The 18891-nt window shown below is 40.4% G+C and overlaps 1 protein-coding gene across 4 annotated transcripts in view; it reads right to left on the reverse strand.

The window, feature by feature from the left end:
* DISC1 (DISC1 scaffold protein) overlaps window positions 1-18891 on the reverse strand; it is a 204543-nt gene that overhangs the window by 160564 nt on the left and 25088 nt on the right. For all 4 annotated transcript variants that reach the window (XR_014183600.1, XM_082048361.1, XM_082048359.1 and 1 more), the window contains exon 3: window positions 18291-18360. Coding sequence is in view for 3 of the 4 variants with exons in the window: in XM_082048361.1 (XP_081904487.1) it covers window positions 18291-18360 (70 nt within the window). In the remaining variant the exon portion in view is untranslated. The remainder of the gene's footprint in view (window positions 1-18290; window positions 18361-18891) is intronic.

Genomic DNA, 18891 nt, shown 5'->3' on the forward strand with positions numbered 1-18891 from the left:
CAGGCAGGGACTTGGAACAGAAGAACAAAAGTTGCGTGTGAGCTTCAGAAGCCCGGTCAGCAGAGATGCCCCACAATAGGTTAACATGGGTGCTCCACTCCCAGTACCAAAGGTAGCCTGGGAATTTCCTGGAGATACTGGGGGAAGAAAAGTGACTGCATGGGATTTATAGAAACAGAGAAGGAGGAGGGAAAGAAAGGAGCAGTGATGCAAATCATTAAGAAGGTGCAAATGTTGCCAGCTGCAGTAGAAGGTATGGCAGAAAACACAAAAGACAGTGATTGCAGGCAGTGGGCAAAGAGATTTCAAGGAATGTGATCTGAGGTGAGAGGTTAGACTAGGAAATAAAAGAAAGCAGAAAGAAAGCTAGAAGAAAAGTAGAGTATTTGAGGCTAAACATTTCATGCATACTTCATCTCTTGGCAAAAGAAGAGAGCAAAAGTTACACAGTTCAAAGTAAATATGTGCTGAAAAAAAAAAAAAAAAAAAAAACACACACACAAAAAAAACCACCACAACCAACAAACACAAAACACCACACACAAAAACAATCCCACTGTTCTTCTAAAATGGGAAGTTCTGACAAGCCCAAGGACAAAAGGTATAGGTAAAAAGCAAGCCAGAAGCCACTGCTCTCTCACTCCTAGGACAAATCAGGACAGTGAAGGAGTAACTTTAAACCAGGCTCTTCCCACTACACCTTCCTGCCAGAATTATTCTCCTCCAATCGCACACAGAAGTCTGAAGCCTCAAGAAGGGGCAGGGAATTTGGTTAGAAGCTGAGGATGGCCTTGCCATGACTCAAACCATTCACAGCCAGCAGAACAACAACACACAGAAACACGCAGCACCATCATCCAAATAATTTTTACTAGCTTCCAGAGGGCACAGTTTGAAACCACCAGCATCTAATTCTGATGCAAGCAGATACATTGTGTGAGGCTGCCTTCCATACTAAAGAGCACAGTGGCTTGACCTCCAGCTCCTTTCATACACACACCACTGTTCCTCAGGCTCCTGGGGCACTGCTGCAAATAAAGGAATGCAGGAAAACATCGCCTGAGAAGAAAAGGTCAATAGTTTTCCAGTCTGGTGAAAATTAACTCATTGAGATAAGGGGACAAGGAAGATGCACCTCGACACCATGCCCCCATCTTGACTTCAAGATTACCAGGAGAGAGCAGAGTGACTGCTTTGCACCAGCTTTGAGCCTTCAGCCCAGAGGACAGTTTTGCAGCACAGCAGCACATTGACAGTATCCACCACCACCTTCAGGGCATCACAATTAGCAGGTGAGGAGCAAATTCAAGCCCTCCTCACCAGGTGACAGGCAGAAACAGCAGCAGCACAGGCTAACAATGTCTGCTGGGTGAATAAATACATAAGAAGGGCACAGGACAAAAGACACTTGCCAGCCACCTTCCTAAAACACAAAGTGGAGGAAAGAGAAGTTACTTCTAGGAAATACCCTAATATTGTAAGATAAGGGCATGGGAACAGAGAACATAAAAGCAGGAGACACAGGAAAGCAAGCTTCTTGCCCTACAATCACTAAAATTCCTCATATCTTCTTGTGCATGGAGGATGCATTCTTCTTCCTGCACAAATTCCATGCCTGATAGCCTGGAAATCTTAATTTATAAAAACAGCACCTGCTGGGGCCAAATTTGGACAATAGGAACCCTGACAACTCCCCATGGCCAAAGTTAAAGCAGCAAAGAAAAGCCACTTGTTAGCCCTTTTGCTAGAAAGGAACCCCAAGCAGTGTATTTCTCAACAATACAACTGAAAAACCCCCAAGGACAAATCCACCCAGGAACAGCAGTTCTGACAGATCTGTATTTCCCACTGGGGCTACCCTGGTAATTAACACTTCATTTTCATTATAGTCATTCCCACAGATTTCAGTAGCAAGCAGTTGCCTATGCTTAGAAGCAGCTGAGCAATAAGGAATAGGCTGTTTAAATATCGATTAGAAAACAAGCATGGCAAGAGCATTACCTGCACAAAGGACATGCACAGGCAGTATGTCACTGAAGACGTCATAATTCTGCTAAACGCATCCCAAATCTACAGTATGCTTCTCAAACAGGTACCTGAGGCCAAAATAGCCTCCTCGCTAATAGGAAGAAGCAGGACAGTCATGAATTTTGTCAGAGTTGGCAGTGACGAAATACTCATTCAACTTTTTGACCTTACTCTGAGCTGCCAAGAAGAACATTCTCTGACTAGAAATATGCATTGCCACAGCTTCATCCTAACCTTCAAAAGAAATCCGCAGCAGTCAGTTAATCTTAGCTGAGCAGAATATTAACATCAAGGAAGATCCAGCCTCTCTATATCTCTCTTCTGCAAGTTGGTTTGGGCTGTTGCTTTAAAACCCTTTACATGGAAAGGGCAACTGGTATTTTTCATGACCTTTAGCTGGCCCTGGTATCTTCTGTCTACTCGCTTGGAAGCTGAGATGACAGGTTTGTGCGCTGTACATCACTTCAAAAAAGACCTCCAACTGTCAAGAGTCAATTGGCCTGCAGATGAAAATTGGGAAAAAAAAAAAAAATAATCTAGTATTTCACACTGTTTTCTTGATTTTTCCAAAGGTTATCCAGTTTACTTTGGTATAGGTAGCCTTTCTGGTTGCCTACCAGGGCTCTGTAAATGCTTTCTTTTCTTTCCCAAGGGTACTTCAAGAAATTCTGTGCCACCGGTAACATTTAGTAATATGTCTTTTGGGTAGGCATTGGAGATAGTAGGTATTTGGTAATTTTAGGCAGACATACAGTGTATCTTTGTACTGGATGGGGGAAAAGAAACTAAGATCATATAAAAAAAAGTATAAAAAGTCACTCCTTAGAACTAACAGGCATCGACTACCCATAACTGAACTACCAACCATCCAAACAACAGTCCTTTAGATCTTCCCACAGACAAAGAAATATGAACCCTACAGGCATCTGGCTTACATGAAAGAAACTTAAAAACCCATCTATTTTGGCTACGAACACCCCAGCTTCTAAGATCCCTCCTTCAGCAGGGTGGAAGATACACAAGCCACTGACCTGCCTGCATCTGCTACAGAAAGAAGTAACTTTGGCAAGCACAGAGAAGGCCAAGCAGCATGCTGAACTCTGGAGCAGGGAAGTGGGAACACAAAAGTTCACTTTTCTAATAGAAATACAGTAAATGCTGCTGCTTAGGGAAGGGAGAGCCAGGAAAGCTTTCAGAAGCAACGAGTGTAAGTTTCTCTGAAGGACAAATTTGCCATCCCTCCTAACTTCTGCAATAATAATTAATTTTGTAGGCAACCATTCAGTTCTTTATTAGTTGCTCTTAACAGCACTCACTCTGAACAACAACTAGAGGCACTTAGCAAGGAAGTTTCTATTAAACAATTATACCCTACGCAATTAAAGCAGCAAAGAAAGGGTTTCTAGACAAATTAAAGCAGGCACACCATGCAAGGCAGAGTTGGCCTCTAACTCCAGAGAGACAGGAGACACAATGCTGTTGCTTGCATACAAAGGAGGCCAGGAAATGTGGCTGGCACCACTAATATTAATAGCATAGTCCCTATAGAAGCATACATATACAAGAAACCTCTCGCCACAGGCTTGTTGAAGTCAAAGTCCAAGTTTGCATCCTTAAAGCTACAAGCCATGGGATGCTTGTCCAGCAGAACCAGCCCTGCTGCATAACCCTTCACATGACTCCAGCCCTTACATGTCCTACGCCTCCTGTAGCCATCACATAACTGAGCTCCAACTTAGATAGGAACAGAATTCTTTTTTTTCCCTCATCTGAGTTACAGTAGCATTTTTTCTGACAGTTTGAACAAGCGAAAAAAAAACAACACCCCTTTGTTTCACATTTGTTGACAAAACAAATAATTTTTTTCCTGCATTCAACAAATAAGTGTGACACAAGAGAAGAGAGTAAGTCAAATACAGCTCAGCTCTTTGCTGCCCACACTGTTTCCAAGTAACTCCCATCTGTTTACGCTGGGGAGGCATTAGCTGTTCACACACAGACATGCAGCCTTGCCTTCTCCTTGCCTGATTTAAAAGGAAACGGCTTCTTTCCTTCTTCCCCCCGCCCCAAGAATAATGGCAATGAAATAGATTTGCTGAGTGCGTGAGGCTGCCCCTAAATATTCAGATTGAATGGGTAAGTCAATACACCAGCTATAGGCAAGCAGAGCCCAAGTATTTTGAAAGCAGAAGACGGGAAGAGACAAAACACCTCTTGTATACAAAACAGGCAGGTTCAACCAACAAGCAAAGTGGCATATAGATGAAAAAAATGAAGATATTTGATAATAATACAAACAGAGTGCATGGGGAATGAAGATTATTTGTTCCTCTGTCAGATTTCTCTCCTCCTTATTTGGAACTGCATGATTGTTTTTGAAAGTGTCCAAAAGAAGAAATGTAAGGGTCATTTAAATGAAATAACACCATCCTGTGTATTCCTTGTTACAAGTCCTGGGAGTTACACTGGGTGAAAAGCATCCAAGACAGGAAATATAAAACAGCACAAAACTCAGAAGACTTATCTACAGGGAGAGATGAACAGACTTGTGATTGAAGAATAACTAATATCAGAAAGCTACTCCAGTAGCAGTGCTTCTGCAGGCACAGTGCTCTGAAACAGAATTAAATTTTAATTCTGAATAATTCTACTTCAGAAATTTTTTTTCCCCAAAGTATTTCTCATTCTTTCTCCTTCTCACCATATTCAGTGTTTCTTAACCTTGGAAGACCTTATAATTTTACACAACATTATGATATATATATTTTTTTTTTTTAATGCTAGTACATCTTGACTCTTCTAACCCTACGTCCCGCAAAACAGGTGACGAAGCATAACTGGAATCTGTTTGTTCAGAACTCCTCACTGTTTTCATTCTGGCTATTAGCTAGATGACACCAGAATAACCAGCTGTTAAGGCCTCCCTGTGACTAGGGTGATGTCAGCTCTTGCTCACAAGTATTTTCTCCAGCAAGAGAAGGTCACGATTAAAATATTTCAAACCAACACCTCTGCACTTCAACATGAATTGGTGTTTGATTTTAATTGCTGCTGTGCACTTAAAAGAGCTGAGCTTTTCTGGTTTATTACTTTTGTTTGTTCTTTGAAAGGACAGGACAGCAGATTCTCTATGAAACTGGGCAAAGCGCGACATTCAGCCTATGAATATAGAAGATAATTCTCATACACACTTGGAGAAGGTCAGGATCAGTGTAGCACCCTTAAGTCACCAGAGCTTAAACCTGTAAACATAAGACCTCCATAGAATTAAAAATGTGCTATTGAGCTTTCTGCTTCCAGTTCAGCAGTCTGACTCTTGCTCAGATTAACGATTGAGAAATTGTTCCCCTTGAATGGTATTTGATAGGTGAGGATTTTTCAGCAATAAACCCCACTGGTAGGCTTTGCACTACATTATAGCGTAAAGCAAGGACCTTTTCTCTCTTTATTTCTATATGGTCATCACTAAAAGAGTGATTTAATTTCAGCTGACTGCTACTGAGAAAGTTCTCGCTGTTACTCAGGATTCAGACTGAAAAGCACACAGCTTCAACTCAGAGCAGAGCAGAAGCCAAAAGTCATTCCACTTTAACACCAGAGTATTTGGCAGCACTAGGAGTCACCCATGCCCTTGAGACTGAGCAGGTGATGGTCAAAACACAAAAAGAAAGAAAAAAAACATATTTACTAAAACATTTTAATGTCATTTCGTGGGCAGAACCACAGCCTCAGCTATTTGAGCTCTAACAAATAGAAAAGGACATACATCACAGTTTCTGTAGGCTTGATCCAATGCAGTCTTAAAGCTCCATGAATTTTCTTTGCTTCTACAAACTCCAATTGTGCTGACGATTTCCTACAACCCACCTTCATCACCCCTTCCTGAAGCCTACCTGGGATATCTCATAATACAGACCTTATTTAGAGATGCACATAAATTGACGCCCGCATCGAGTGCTGATCTATACATATAGTTCTTCACTCAACCTCTAGATTTAAAGTGAATGCTAAACAATGCTTCCTGGCTAGACAATTTCCTCTCCTCCTGTAATCATAAGAGATGTTCAAATGCTGCCATCTCCTCCAGTGCACACATGTTCACAGACATATAGCTCTCACCTAGGACCGCCCCCCGCCTCTTTTCTAACAAGGGTCTTGATGCTCAAATCTACCACAAGTTTGCTGAATGCCAGGTCCAACCAAAGCACAACCAAACAGCTCAATGCAGTACCATAGCCAACAGAGACTGAGAAGACTGTGAATTGACAGACCAGTAGTTTGTATCGTTATTCAGAAGAAACCAAATGTGGTTTGTGCTGTACCACAAGAGCCTCTGCCATTTCTCTGCATTATTTTAAATCATTCCATCAGCAATGATTTCATATCCTACTCCACAAGCTGCCATAAATTGCACAAATGAAATGGCTGTAAGCAGACAACAAAGCAATTTTTTTCCCTAAGACTTGATGTAATGGAGAGGGGAATGCATGCAGGGACTTAACACACAGTTGAAGTGCACAGGGACTGTACACATGATGTGGAAGATAAGAGATGCACAGTGGTAACAGCAGTATGGTCAGCTGAAAGAAATGCTGCCTTTTCAGAAAAGATTATCATTCTTAAAGCTCTCAGCTGCTTCACCTGAGACTAAAGGTTTCTGCAATTCGTCTACTCAAAGTGTTCACGTTGCCTCTTTCCTAACCGTTACATTTTCATGACCTTTCTGAAATGATTCAGAATAAAGCCAATTAAGAGTGAAGGACAGAAAAGGGCAGTGGCTGGGCAGGCACGCAGTCTCACAGCTGAAGCAGGAGAGAACTCTCAGAAGAGCAATCCGTTCCAGAAAGCAAGCAGCTCCTCCACCTGATGAGGGTGACAGTCCTTTCTGCATCTCTGTCTGCCATATTATCTACATTGTCCCTGTAAATTTACACTGTATTTCATAAGCCCTCATTATATTCATTTTAATGGTGATTTAAAAAAAAAAAACACTTTTTCCTATCCATCACATTGCTAAATGACATACTGTTTGGGAATACATCCTCAGTGGATAACACTGTATGTACTTATATTTAAGAAAGTTGCTTTGCAGTTTTCTGAAAAAAATAATTACCTATTAGTGAAATTCTTATCACAAACCATAAATACAGAAAACCACACATGAAGAGAGGAAAGTTTCATTGGTGAAATATGAAACTACTAGACCACCAGTAACATGAGAGGATTTCATATGCATTTGGCGATGAGAAAAATGCACTTAGAGGTTGTATTGTTTGGGGAAGGCAGGTCTTTTAAACATAGGTTTTCCTTTATAACTATTAAATCTCTTGGGATTAAAAAGAATTAATCCAAAACCAGATAAAGCATAATTCAGTTCAAGAATTAGACTGATATTCACACCCTTACTCATATGCCTTTTTCTGACGCCATAACTCATTTCAAATTATGTACAATTCTCAAAGTGACAGATCGTCAGTGTGACTGCATGGCTGATCTTCACCCTGTAAAGAAAACTAAAAATTAAAAAGACGCACACTGAGCGCTACCACCTCTTCCATCTGTGCTTTCCAAAGAAATCCCACAGCCTGAAGGATGTACTCTTCATCTACAGGTGTTTTTTATTTTTTTTTCAGAATTAAGTGGTCTTAATTCTACAGAGCTACTTTATCTTAAAAAAAAAAACAAAAACAAACAAACAAAAAAAACTTTTCCAAGACGTCTGCTAGTCAAAACCAAAACTGAAATAGCTTCCCTGGCACTTGATACACCTGAGAACTTCGTGTACAACTTCAAACCAAACAGTTTAATAATAATAATTCATCCAGAAGTCTCTAAAAAAAAAAAAAAAAAAAAACCTCTTTAATTCCAGCAGCATTTCTTTTGTTGCTATTGGCATGCACAACAAGAAATTCCAAACTACTTTCTACTGAATTTCCAGTTTTCTAATACATAATGACAATTTATTTTTCATAAAAATAAACCTTTTCTAGTTGAAAATTTTAGTTATCCATGCATTCTCTTGCTTATGCAGATGTAATGAAGCAGGTAGATCTTATAACTTGCTTATTATCAATTCCTATTCCAAGACAGTCAGAATTGTTTCCCCTTCTGAACTACTTACTCCAGATTCACCTGTTAGCTCATAGAAATATATCTATTTTTTTTTTCATTTGAAGAACACATTGTATATGCATATATTAATTCTACCTCACTTTGCCTGCTGCATTGAAGCAGTAACAGAAAAAGAGCTGCACTAACTCATCTTTGCTATCCACATCATTTTTGCTATCCACATCATTTTTGAGATGCAGCGACCAGAACTGTATGCACAGAGTATAATAGTGGCAAAACAGAACTTCAGTTTTGTCTCATTACTCTACCAACACGACCAGTTTTTGATACTTTGCAGTAGTTGTAATCCGACATTTTTAGAGAAGCAACTGTCATATTTTCACCATGAAGTCTCAAGGGTAAGCACTGACCCCGCCATTTTGTAACACAAAGCTAGAACTAGTTTTTCTCCCCCAAATACACCACAATACCACACCATACACAACATTGCTTACAATGCATTTTACCGTGACACCATGAAATAGGTAGCACAAGGCTTGTCCTGCTAACTGGTCAGCTAAGGCAACTAGTTAAGTTAGAATAACATGACTTACCTCGATGCACACCAGCCCTTCCGCAAACTGGTGTGTCCAAAAACGTTTCTAATTATGGTTAGACTCCTAAAGACATTGCCCCTAGCAACAAACCTTGTCTGGAAATCATAATGGCCCTGCAAAATACCACCCCAAGAAATCAGTTCACTTAACTCCAGAGAGTGAACACCTGTGTCTACAAATCTAGACTCATTTTACCTGACTAATTCACAACACAACAGGAAGAAAATTAATAAAAACTTTCCCACATCATCTTTTGCACAATTTAAATCCTAAATCTAAGAAAAGGAAGTTACAAAACCCATCTGTTCAAGAATGCTTATTAAGTAGACAAGGTATGTTGTTATGCACACCAAATTCAAGCCTCTGTCTCCTGTGTGCTTTCACTTAGCATGCCTCACACATACTGGCTTTTCTGGACACATCAGTTGGTACCTCCTTACAACATGCCTTTTGAAACTTTGTTCAGGTAGAGGTAGAAACTGAAAACAAGACTATCTGAAATTTAGATTCTGTAATTCTAGATCTTAGGTCAACTGCACCTGTTCCAAGTTTAGGGCTAGGCATCAAGACAGCATGGAAATATTTCAGATAAGCACATAATGGAAAAAAAAAAATCTAATAGAGACAAACCCATTTATAAGCAGGTCTTCTTGTTAGGACCATTATCCCAGGTTCCTTAGTTTGCAACACTATTCCTGACACTTGGGTGCAATGCAACAGATACTTTGTATGGCACCACAGCACATACAAATCCAGCCTGGTTTTGCTCTTTATCCCCGCTGATACAGTTCCTCAAGAAGTTGAATGAATCCTGGTCAGCTTCTACCAACTCAGATATTACAGTCTGTCCTCCAAGATGCTACTTTAGTGAAATGTCACTGGCAGGGAGACATACAGAGGCACTCTAGAACGCCAGAAGCGTGGATAAACAGCCACAAGTAAATCAGATTAATAGTACATTCTGCAATTGAAGAGGCTGTACATCTTTTTTTTTTCATTTGGTCCCACTACCATGTCTGAATTATGCCTCTGATACACAGCACATCATTTTGCTTTTCGTTCAATTCTGCCTTACATTAAAGTAAATCAAATCGATAAGTTGGACTGGTTTTTCTTGCTTTAAAAAAATCTCAGTGAGTAGGGAGATGTCCAAATCACTTCCCACTCCTCAAATCAAAATCTACCAGGAATCCTGACTAGTATTAGACTGGCAAGATGGTATCAATAGCAGACGTTTAAATCTCATGTTACCTGGCATCAGTTTGGAAGCTCCCACCGTCAACATTTCCTTCAGTCTTGGTAACATTTTGTCCAAAGCACATTACTGTACGAGTACTAAGAATTTGAAATTTCTCCTCTTCACCTTTTTGATTAACGCTCATTGTTATAACCCTGTCACTGTCCCAAGAGGACTAAAGACATCCATAAACCAGCACTTTTTACTACTTTTACCTTCTATGGGGTGAAGATAAGAAAGGAACACACAAAAGCTTGCATACGCTGAACGCGGGGAAGCATCAGAGAGGGCAGACTTGCCTACGGTACTATGGACATACCCAGCGTGGGCAGTTGGGTCTGGGCATGCGGACAGGAGGGAAATCTCAGGAGAAAGGAGAAGTTAATTGACTTGTGGCAATCCCACTTTGCAGAGGAGTTCAACAAGCAATGGAAGGTCTGCAGAGGTCTTCAATAAAAGCATCCTATTAAGGAATTCGACCAGACACCACCCAGCAATCAGCAAGGAGCGTTATCAGTTCCCCGCAGAGGATTCACGCTGGAAGTCTTTCATATTTGCTTTCAAATAACAGTCACAGTCATTTGGCATATATTTTAATTCCAGATTACACAGAAGTTGCGTTACCATGCCATCTAGAAGTTTCTGTCCATGTTCAGTCATCTGTTAAGCAGACAATAATTAAAAAGAGCAGGTGCACCCCCCAGTCCCTTAAAATGTTTATACAGTAAGGATAAGACAACAGCAACACAAAGTTTCTAGTTGTTGGCTGAATTAATAGTCATCCAGTGGTCACATTGCAAATACAGACAATTTTCTTATCTGGAGTCAGTATTTCTAAAAAGTAAATGAAATTAAGTCTGTCCTGAATATAAAATTGGATTGCATGATTTTGCAAGTGCAAAGCAAGCAGATGGGCCGGGTAGCAGGACAGCCATGTCACTCACTCAGTGGGTACTGTCCAGATAGCACATCAACACTTCTCCCGAGTTACACCCATCAGAACTCTATGCTTCAAACTGCAAATCAGCAAGCAAGCTCTTAATTTATCCATAACTGCTTTTTTTGTTCAGATTTTTCATTGCTTGTTTGTTTGTAAAAGACTAGCCAGGCTGTCTGGGAACAGCTTGGCTGCATCATGGACTGAGAAACAGAGCCCAGCTACCAGAGGAGGGGTAGCCCGCAGTGTCAGTTTTAGACAGCAGATGGCCGGGAGTATAGAAAGCTTCCAAGCACACGGTATGCCAAAACTTCAACAATTTTCTTTTTGTCAAGCAGCTTCCAGAAACACAAGATGTAGCTGAACCTCTTCACGCTGGCCAAGATTTAAATAAATAAGAGAGCATAGTAGAATCCCACAAAATACTACCACTTCCTAAAAATATTTAGGCTGCACAGTTGAAGTGAGACACGGCATGACTACAGCAGCTTCTCTTCAATGTTGGCTAAGGAATTAAAGATGCAGAAAACATGACTGGATTTTCAATGTGTGGGCATAAGCAGACCCCCAGCAAGACCCTGATGTACTTCAAAGACACCTTCTGATGTGATGGAAACTGAAAAACAGAGCCAAAATGAGGGTTCACACCAAAAACTCTTTCAAGAAATTGCTGAAGATGCATGTGCTACATATGTAATACATGGGAGGAGAAAGTACCAGAAACGTCTACCAGGCCTCCCTCAAGCAAACATTGGCTATTACTATATTCTGTTAGTGTAAGAGTTTTCCAGCTGTCTACCTGACAGTAAGATATGGAATTTCAGACCTTTAAATTGTGCCTGGCTCAACTCCTGTCCCAAGTTTGTGATTTAAAAACAAAACAAAACACAAACAAACAAACAAACAAAAAAGGCAGAAAACCAACTACCACAAACATGACATAGGCTGCACAAAAGGAAACAGCAATGTTGTTAGTGCTACTACTAGACAGAAGCCAGGACCAAGCATTAGAATGAGAGCATCTTGGTCTACAGTTTCAGCTAGCACCAAACAATAAATAGACACAGATAAAAAGTCTTATCTTTTCATTTCAGACTGGTGTCTTAAACAAAGAAACCCAGACAAGGTGGAAGAGTTGCAAGGCTTGTGCTGCTTCTGCTTTGTTGCAAGGAAAATTAAGTCCAATTTATTCTTCACATAAGCATTTGCTTTCCTTAACCACCCAAACCCTTTTGTGGAGGTTATTTGAATTTGTCAGAGAAAGACAGGATAAACAAGATCCATGCAAAGAAGATTTGGGTTTGAGAATTTGTATAAGCCCTTCCCTCATCCTCTTGATAGCTTTACTGGAAAGTTATAGAAATGAAAAATGAAACCTGAGAAGACTTACCCACAGACTTCAGGAAGCTTCTACAAGCTTCTGACCAAATAAGGCTCTGAGAGTACAGCACAACAGAAAGACCCTATTTTTCCCATCCATCCCAAATTCATTTCCAACTCAATGGCCTGCAACTGCAAGTTACAAACTCCCAGTTAAGTCTCCTGCGTCCCAAAAGCTCTGCTCTGCCCCATCACCTTTTATTTAATCAGTAGCCTCAGCTATTGAGCTTCACTCAACATACAGCTGGGTTTAGGGATTTTAATTCCACACGTACACAATGTCCCAAAACAAGTACAATCCAAAGTAACACATTCATTGAGAGTTATTCCCAGATACAACTTCTCCCTCAAATTCACTGTCATTCCTCAGAAAGAAGCTGACTTGCATTCATTTCTGTGTCCTGTTATAACAGTCATCTGTCAAGCAAGCATTTTTGTTCAAAAGAATAGAAGTACAGTAAAGCAGGGATTCTATCCAACCCTTATCTGCAAATAGGTCTTCCAGAAAAAAAAAATAAATAAAGCAACAAAAACAAACAAAAAAACCACACCACCATGAACAAAACAACACCACCAACACCTACCTTGGAGACCAAATGGTTTCAAATGTTTAAGAGCTATGACCAGAAATAGCACTTTAAACCAGAAAAAAAAAAAAAAAAAACAACACACTTTTTCAGTTTAAACTGCAAAAAGAAAATTTGAAAGATGAAATAACTGTACATCTGGCCAGGAGTTTGAGGTTATTGCATAATTCAGCATTTGTGAGTACCACAGGCCTCCCTCTGAATACCATTTAACAAATGACATTTTCAACTCAGATATTAATCAACACGATATTATCTTCTCTCTCTGCAGTTGTCTTAAAACAAATAGCTGGTTCAAGCAAGCAACAGCATCTCTTCTAGTGCACATGTACAGAAGGCTAACAGCTAAAAAGTCTTTCTTTTTCCTTCCTACACTTCTGATTAATGGAAAATGTGTGAAATGAGACTCCTCAAGTCCTACATAGCATAGGGTTCTGTCCTTAATGCCCTGCAGGTCCTGAGACATGGAAAGGTCAGTTGGTAGGAAGAGGTCTCAAAGAGCACGAGCAAATAAAAAAAACAGCATAAAAACACTATTTTTCTGCAGAGCACACAATACGCAAGCCTATAGCAGCTCAACAACTCATGTGGCTCAAGCTTTGAGACCTCAGCTAAAATAACTGAAGGCTCACATGATGTTAAGTGTATCTACAGCATGAATTTTCACTGCCAACATAGGATAGGTTTTGCCATGACAAGCATAAATGTTTCTGTATTCTAGCTGCCATACTGGACTGATGAGGAGTTGCTCTGATCTACTCAGTGACCTTCACTTGAGAACCCTAACTCCAAATGTAACCTGATCGCACAGGGAAGTTACTATTCCCTACCAGCTGCAAGCAGTGAATCTGTACACTCACGTTCCTGCATACAGGAATTAAAAACAAAAAACAAACAAACAAAAATCCACCCCAAACAAACAAAAAAAACCCCAAACCAACAACAACAACAAACAACAGCAACACACCAAAACACACCACAGTAGTACTGCAGATAGATTTCTCAGTAACAACAGGGCGTGTGAACTAGAAGTGGAGTTCAGCAGCACGGCAGCACTGACACTTAGTTACCAATCCATTTGCCCCTTGCACCAGGTAAGGCTGAGGAGTTCGAGAAGCAAAGAACTGGAAAAGGCTTTCTAAACATTTGGGTAATAGATTTGCACTAAGCAGAATACACTTGCTTCCACTGCAAGCACAACTCCCACAAACACAGAAATATGCTGCCTTTTTTTTCCCCTCCTGTAGTGTGTGTACCAGTGTGTTTAACCTTGGAGCTGTCAAGCTCCATCACGAAAAATGAGCCATGACAACACTCCAAATGATCCTTGGAAAACAGACCAATTTTTACTATATGCTATGCAAGACAAAACACTGTTATCATATTCCCATGGTACTGTACCTGCTTTGAAAATATACAGTAATGTGGCCATCAAGAGGAGACCACAAGTAAATACAGAAAAAAATAAGCTACTTCCCAATATTCCATCACCTACAAAACCAGAATGAGCAATAAAATATGTCACATCCTAATGGATCCTATTTAAAATTAAACCAGGACTGAGGAGGAGATTTGTCTCACTGAATATGCATTGGACACAAACATCTTGCAGTGAAGGTGCATTTGAAACAACCCACGGCTGCCTGGGTGGCACCTCGCAGCACTGTGCTCGCTCGGTGAGCTCCTGCAGACGGGCAGGAACATGGGACAGGAGGGCAGCCTCTGTCCCGAGAGAATGAGAATACCCCCCTGCATACATATGGCACTGCCACAACTTAACTGCAAAACTGTAGTTGTTTGAATGACTGATTGAAGCTCCTCTACAGCAACACACTAACCATACCAGGGCAGGTGTTCAAGAAGGCACAGCACAGACAAACAACCAATGGCAAAAGCCATTTCTGCTGTGCTCCACCCAAGCTTGAGGGAAGCAGGAAGATGGAACAGATTCATCTGAAGAAAGGAAAAACTGGGAAGAAACAAGCTGAAGATTTAAACAGGCATTCACTTCTCTCCTAAACAACAACACAGGGCTCTCGCTCCAAACATCCCTTAAAAAAAAAGTCATCACCTGTTCAGGAAAGAAATGCTAATTCATTAGTTATGCACTTGGATAACATACATGTTCTCTAACAGACCCAAGCAGCAAGCATGTGTTCTGTGCTTCTGCCAAAGGAAAAAACAAATATATCCTTATTCCTGAACTGTTTGCAACAAGGTATTTGTCCATGACTTTGTAGTGGGAAAAACTTACCTTTATTTCTGTGTCATTTCCTCCTCTCATTGCCACAACCAAAAACACAGTGTATCACTTTCCCTTCTCTGTAGGGGCACCACTTTACTTACACTTCAGTTTCGAAAGCTACCATAAGCCATGTGAGGTTTCAAAAAGCTCTGGAGAACAGGAAAGCAGCAATGTTAGGCAGTTGATGCTTGGCTTTCCTTAAGTTGCCACATTTGCAGTGTCAGACAGCAGAAACTAGTCCTGAGCACTTTGTGGAGTGTTAAGTGGTAACACATCTCCCTCTCACAGAACTGCTGCTAAAAACCAAGCCCTCTCCTGCAAGACTAGAAGGCTCCTAAAGAGCTGAGGTCAGAAAGTCTCTTGAGTTCTTGTCTGTGGCTGAAGCTGAAGAAGAGCCTCTACCAATGAAGCAGTGACATAGTTACACACAATAATGTATTTATTGACATTTTAGTTTTGCACTCAGGGGTATAGTCACCCACACACCTGCTCCACCTGCCCTCCTTCCCTTATGTCTCACATGTTCAGGGCACTTTGCAGCTACTCGCATCACACTAGACCTCCCCTTCTGCTGCAGCACACCCAAATCAGCCAGACCCACGCTACCGCCATACAGAGCACTACCACAATCTCTGGCTCCAAACAGCTCTGGTCTTAACAGAGAACTAGCTCTGTACTCAAAGAAGTCCCCCAAACTACAGGGACAATTTTATTTTTATTATTATAGTTAAAATGTTCTCAGCCCTCCATGTACACCATGTCCGTTTCTCCCACTGCCTGATAATCTATTTCCATTTACACCCCACATCACAGCTCTGCACATTTAGCAACTCTATTCCCTGCTAGCAATATTTGGCAATAAGTTCCATTTAAAGAAGGCTAATTAGAAATTTCACTCGGACAGAAATGGGCACTGGGCTTTCAAACTTCATACCACGCAAGACTTTGTTCTCCACCAGAAGCAGTGATGTAGTTCTAAAAGCAGAGGTGGAAAGCTTGATACTGCAAGATGGGATGGAAGGTCACAACTCTACTTCTTCTTGCAGCAGTGCACCTTCTCTATTTGAGTCTTTCCCTGGAGATATTCTGCTCATGTTTCACAAAAAAAAAAAAAAAAAAAAAAAAAAAAAAACCCAACAAACAAAACAAAACACCACCACAAAACACAATAAACACCACCACACACAAACACTAAGCCAGTTCATATATGAGGAAAACAATGAAAATTAATTACAAAAAAAATACTGGCTGACAGTTGTATCACAAGAGGAACAAAGACCAGTATGACAAAAAGTGGATCAAGGACTCAAAAATGAGGAATTGATAAAATTGAGGATACATGGTCGCTTGTGTACAGGGAACATGGCATTTTCTGAGAACATTTGTGTGAAGATAGAGTTCCAGTTTTCAAAGGGATGGAGGAACTCAAGGCAAAGTCTCTCAAGCACCTCAGTATCTAGTCCCATATCAGGACAAATGCTTTCTGCCTGTATATGCTAGACTTAGCACAGAAAACAGCAATCCCACCTGTGGATGCTGCTCTCCACCTTTGTACTGTTGCCACTTCTGCTCTCCGCAAGCTGTGCCCACAACACCTGGTGAAATCACATTTCAGCGAGACCATTTTCCTGAAACGAATTAATGCAAGACTGCAAACTGGCCTCCGTGCTACATGCCTGATAACTAGGTGTGGAAACTGAAAAGAGTAATTGATAAAATGATGATCAACAGAAAGATGGTCCTGTTTTGAAGATACAAGACTAGCACTCAGGAAAACTACACAGGAGCTTTCTGTGCAAGGTTAGACAAGTCACCATTTTCCACTGTGGTCAATGACTACATGGCATCGCATGCAGATGTCACACCTGAAAGCATAAAATACTGCTGTCAGAGTGCCTGGCTGCCCAGAGAATCCCAGCTGGAATCTGTGGGAACCACAGGCACTGAGTAAACAGCTGTTGGGAAGTCTCCAACTGAGAACTCAACCCACAGGCACTTAAAGAAGAGCTATGAGTGTTGCACATGTAAAGCACACATATCAATAATGTCTATTTGACAGAGATTAAACCCATGAATATGTACAACATCCTCAGCTCTTCACATACCTAAAGGTTTTCCCCATTGGGAAATGCCACACTAAATGTATGACTTGCAACAGTAGCAGACTTTTCTCCTATATATAGGCAGGTCTTTAAGAGGCAAACAAAACCACTCTTGCAAAAGGCTACACATCTACTACTCAGACACTATTAAAACACATTTTCATAATCTTGGGGGACACCTTTGGGTGTAGAGAAACAGAGCCATGGTGCATCTGCAAAGTTTCACACATAAATTTTGAAAGGCAAACCACAAGTCTGACCACTCTCCAACCCCTAAAAGCTGAGAATAAAAAGTAGCAGGAAATAAACTACTTTTACCAGCCTTATTCTCTGAAGCAACCACACGGATTTTGCTGAAATGTTTGCAGAGCTTCCCAACCAAAGATCAATCTAGCAGGAAGAATTTAATCTAGAACCTCTCAATTATCAAAAGATCAGTATATGAACACAGAGTACTATGAGAAGAAACAATAAGAAACCTGAGATCTGTGTTAATAGATGCTCTAACTATTAATGAGAACACATATAGAGCTTATCAGAAATGCCAAGGCATTTGAAAAGAAATACAGATATTTGCCAGTAGCTGTGTCACCATCATATTCCGTATCTGGTTTTGATTCAACTCGGTGGACATCAAGTTAATCCCACAGGACAATATCACTCACTTTCATAATAGCTACTGACCTCCTCTATGTGTTTGAGCCATGCTGTAGTGTTATGACTAAATGTGGTAAGTAACAAAGCACACTGTCAGCAGCCAGCGCCTGTCCTTCCTCCCTTCAAAGCTTTCATTCATTTCTGCATTTTTTAAAGTCATGCTGCTTCAAAACAGCTGATCCAGATGGTGGATATTCAGATTTCAACCTTTCCACATGGTGATGTGGCTCAAGAAAATAAAAAACTGTTGCTACCTGCTGCTGACCTACTTTTTTCTTTAATTTGTTTCCTGCTATACAACAGCATAAACAACACAGTTCATTGAACTAGTCTTCCACATCTGACCATTGCTACATAGCAAATATGAAATAAAATTAGCAGATGAAGGAGGGAGAAAATTAAAAAAAAGCAGCATGATCCAGCAGGAAGTAGAGGGGAGCATCTCTCACCTCTATCATAGTCATCTTCCTCTATTGCTTTTTCTTGAAGCCTCTGTAGCTGGAAGATTAAGGATTTTATCTACGCAAGAGAAAAAAAAAATAAAGTTAATTATTATGAAGTTGCTTTTAAACCTATTTAGACTAGGATGATATATATTTAATGGATTATTACTTCACTAGAATGGCCCAATTTTGAGAGTTAGGCCCAACATTTAAGTGGACAAACTGATTTGGAAATTAGCTGAACTGCAGCTATGTGAGCCAAGCACGGCTCTAGTCCAAACACATACAGAGAATAACAAAAAATATTTCTTGAAAAGCAAAAGTGATCATGTGATAGTTGGATATTTTTCACCCTTTGAATAAACCAAAGTAAGGATTACTAAAGGATTCTGTCAGCATGACATCTACTCTTGATCATATTCTACTCAACAGTGTTCTTGAGCCCATTCTAACAATTTTTTTGCCTATATGAGTTTTGCACGGAACAAATAGAGAATTTCCATATGCAAACCACTTCTTCTTCTCTAAGTAAAAAAAGGAAATGCAGTAAGAATATTTTGGAACAGGTATGTTCACGTTATGGCACAGAAAGCTGTGTTCATATGCA

Source organism: Streptopelia decaocto (genome assembly GCF_964273445.1).
Source record: "Streptopelia decaocto genome assembly, chromosome: 3".
Lineage (NCBI taxonomy): Eukaryota > Metazoa > Chordata > Aves > Columbiformes > Columbidae > Streptopelia > Streptopelia decaocto.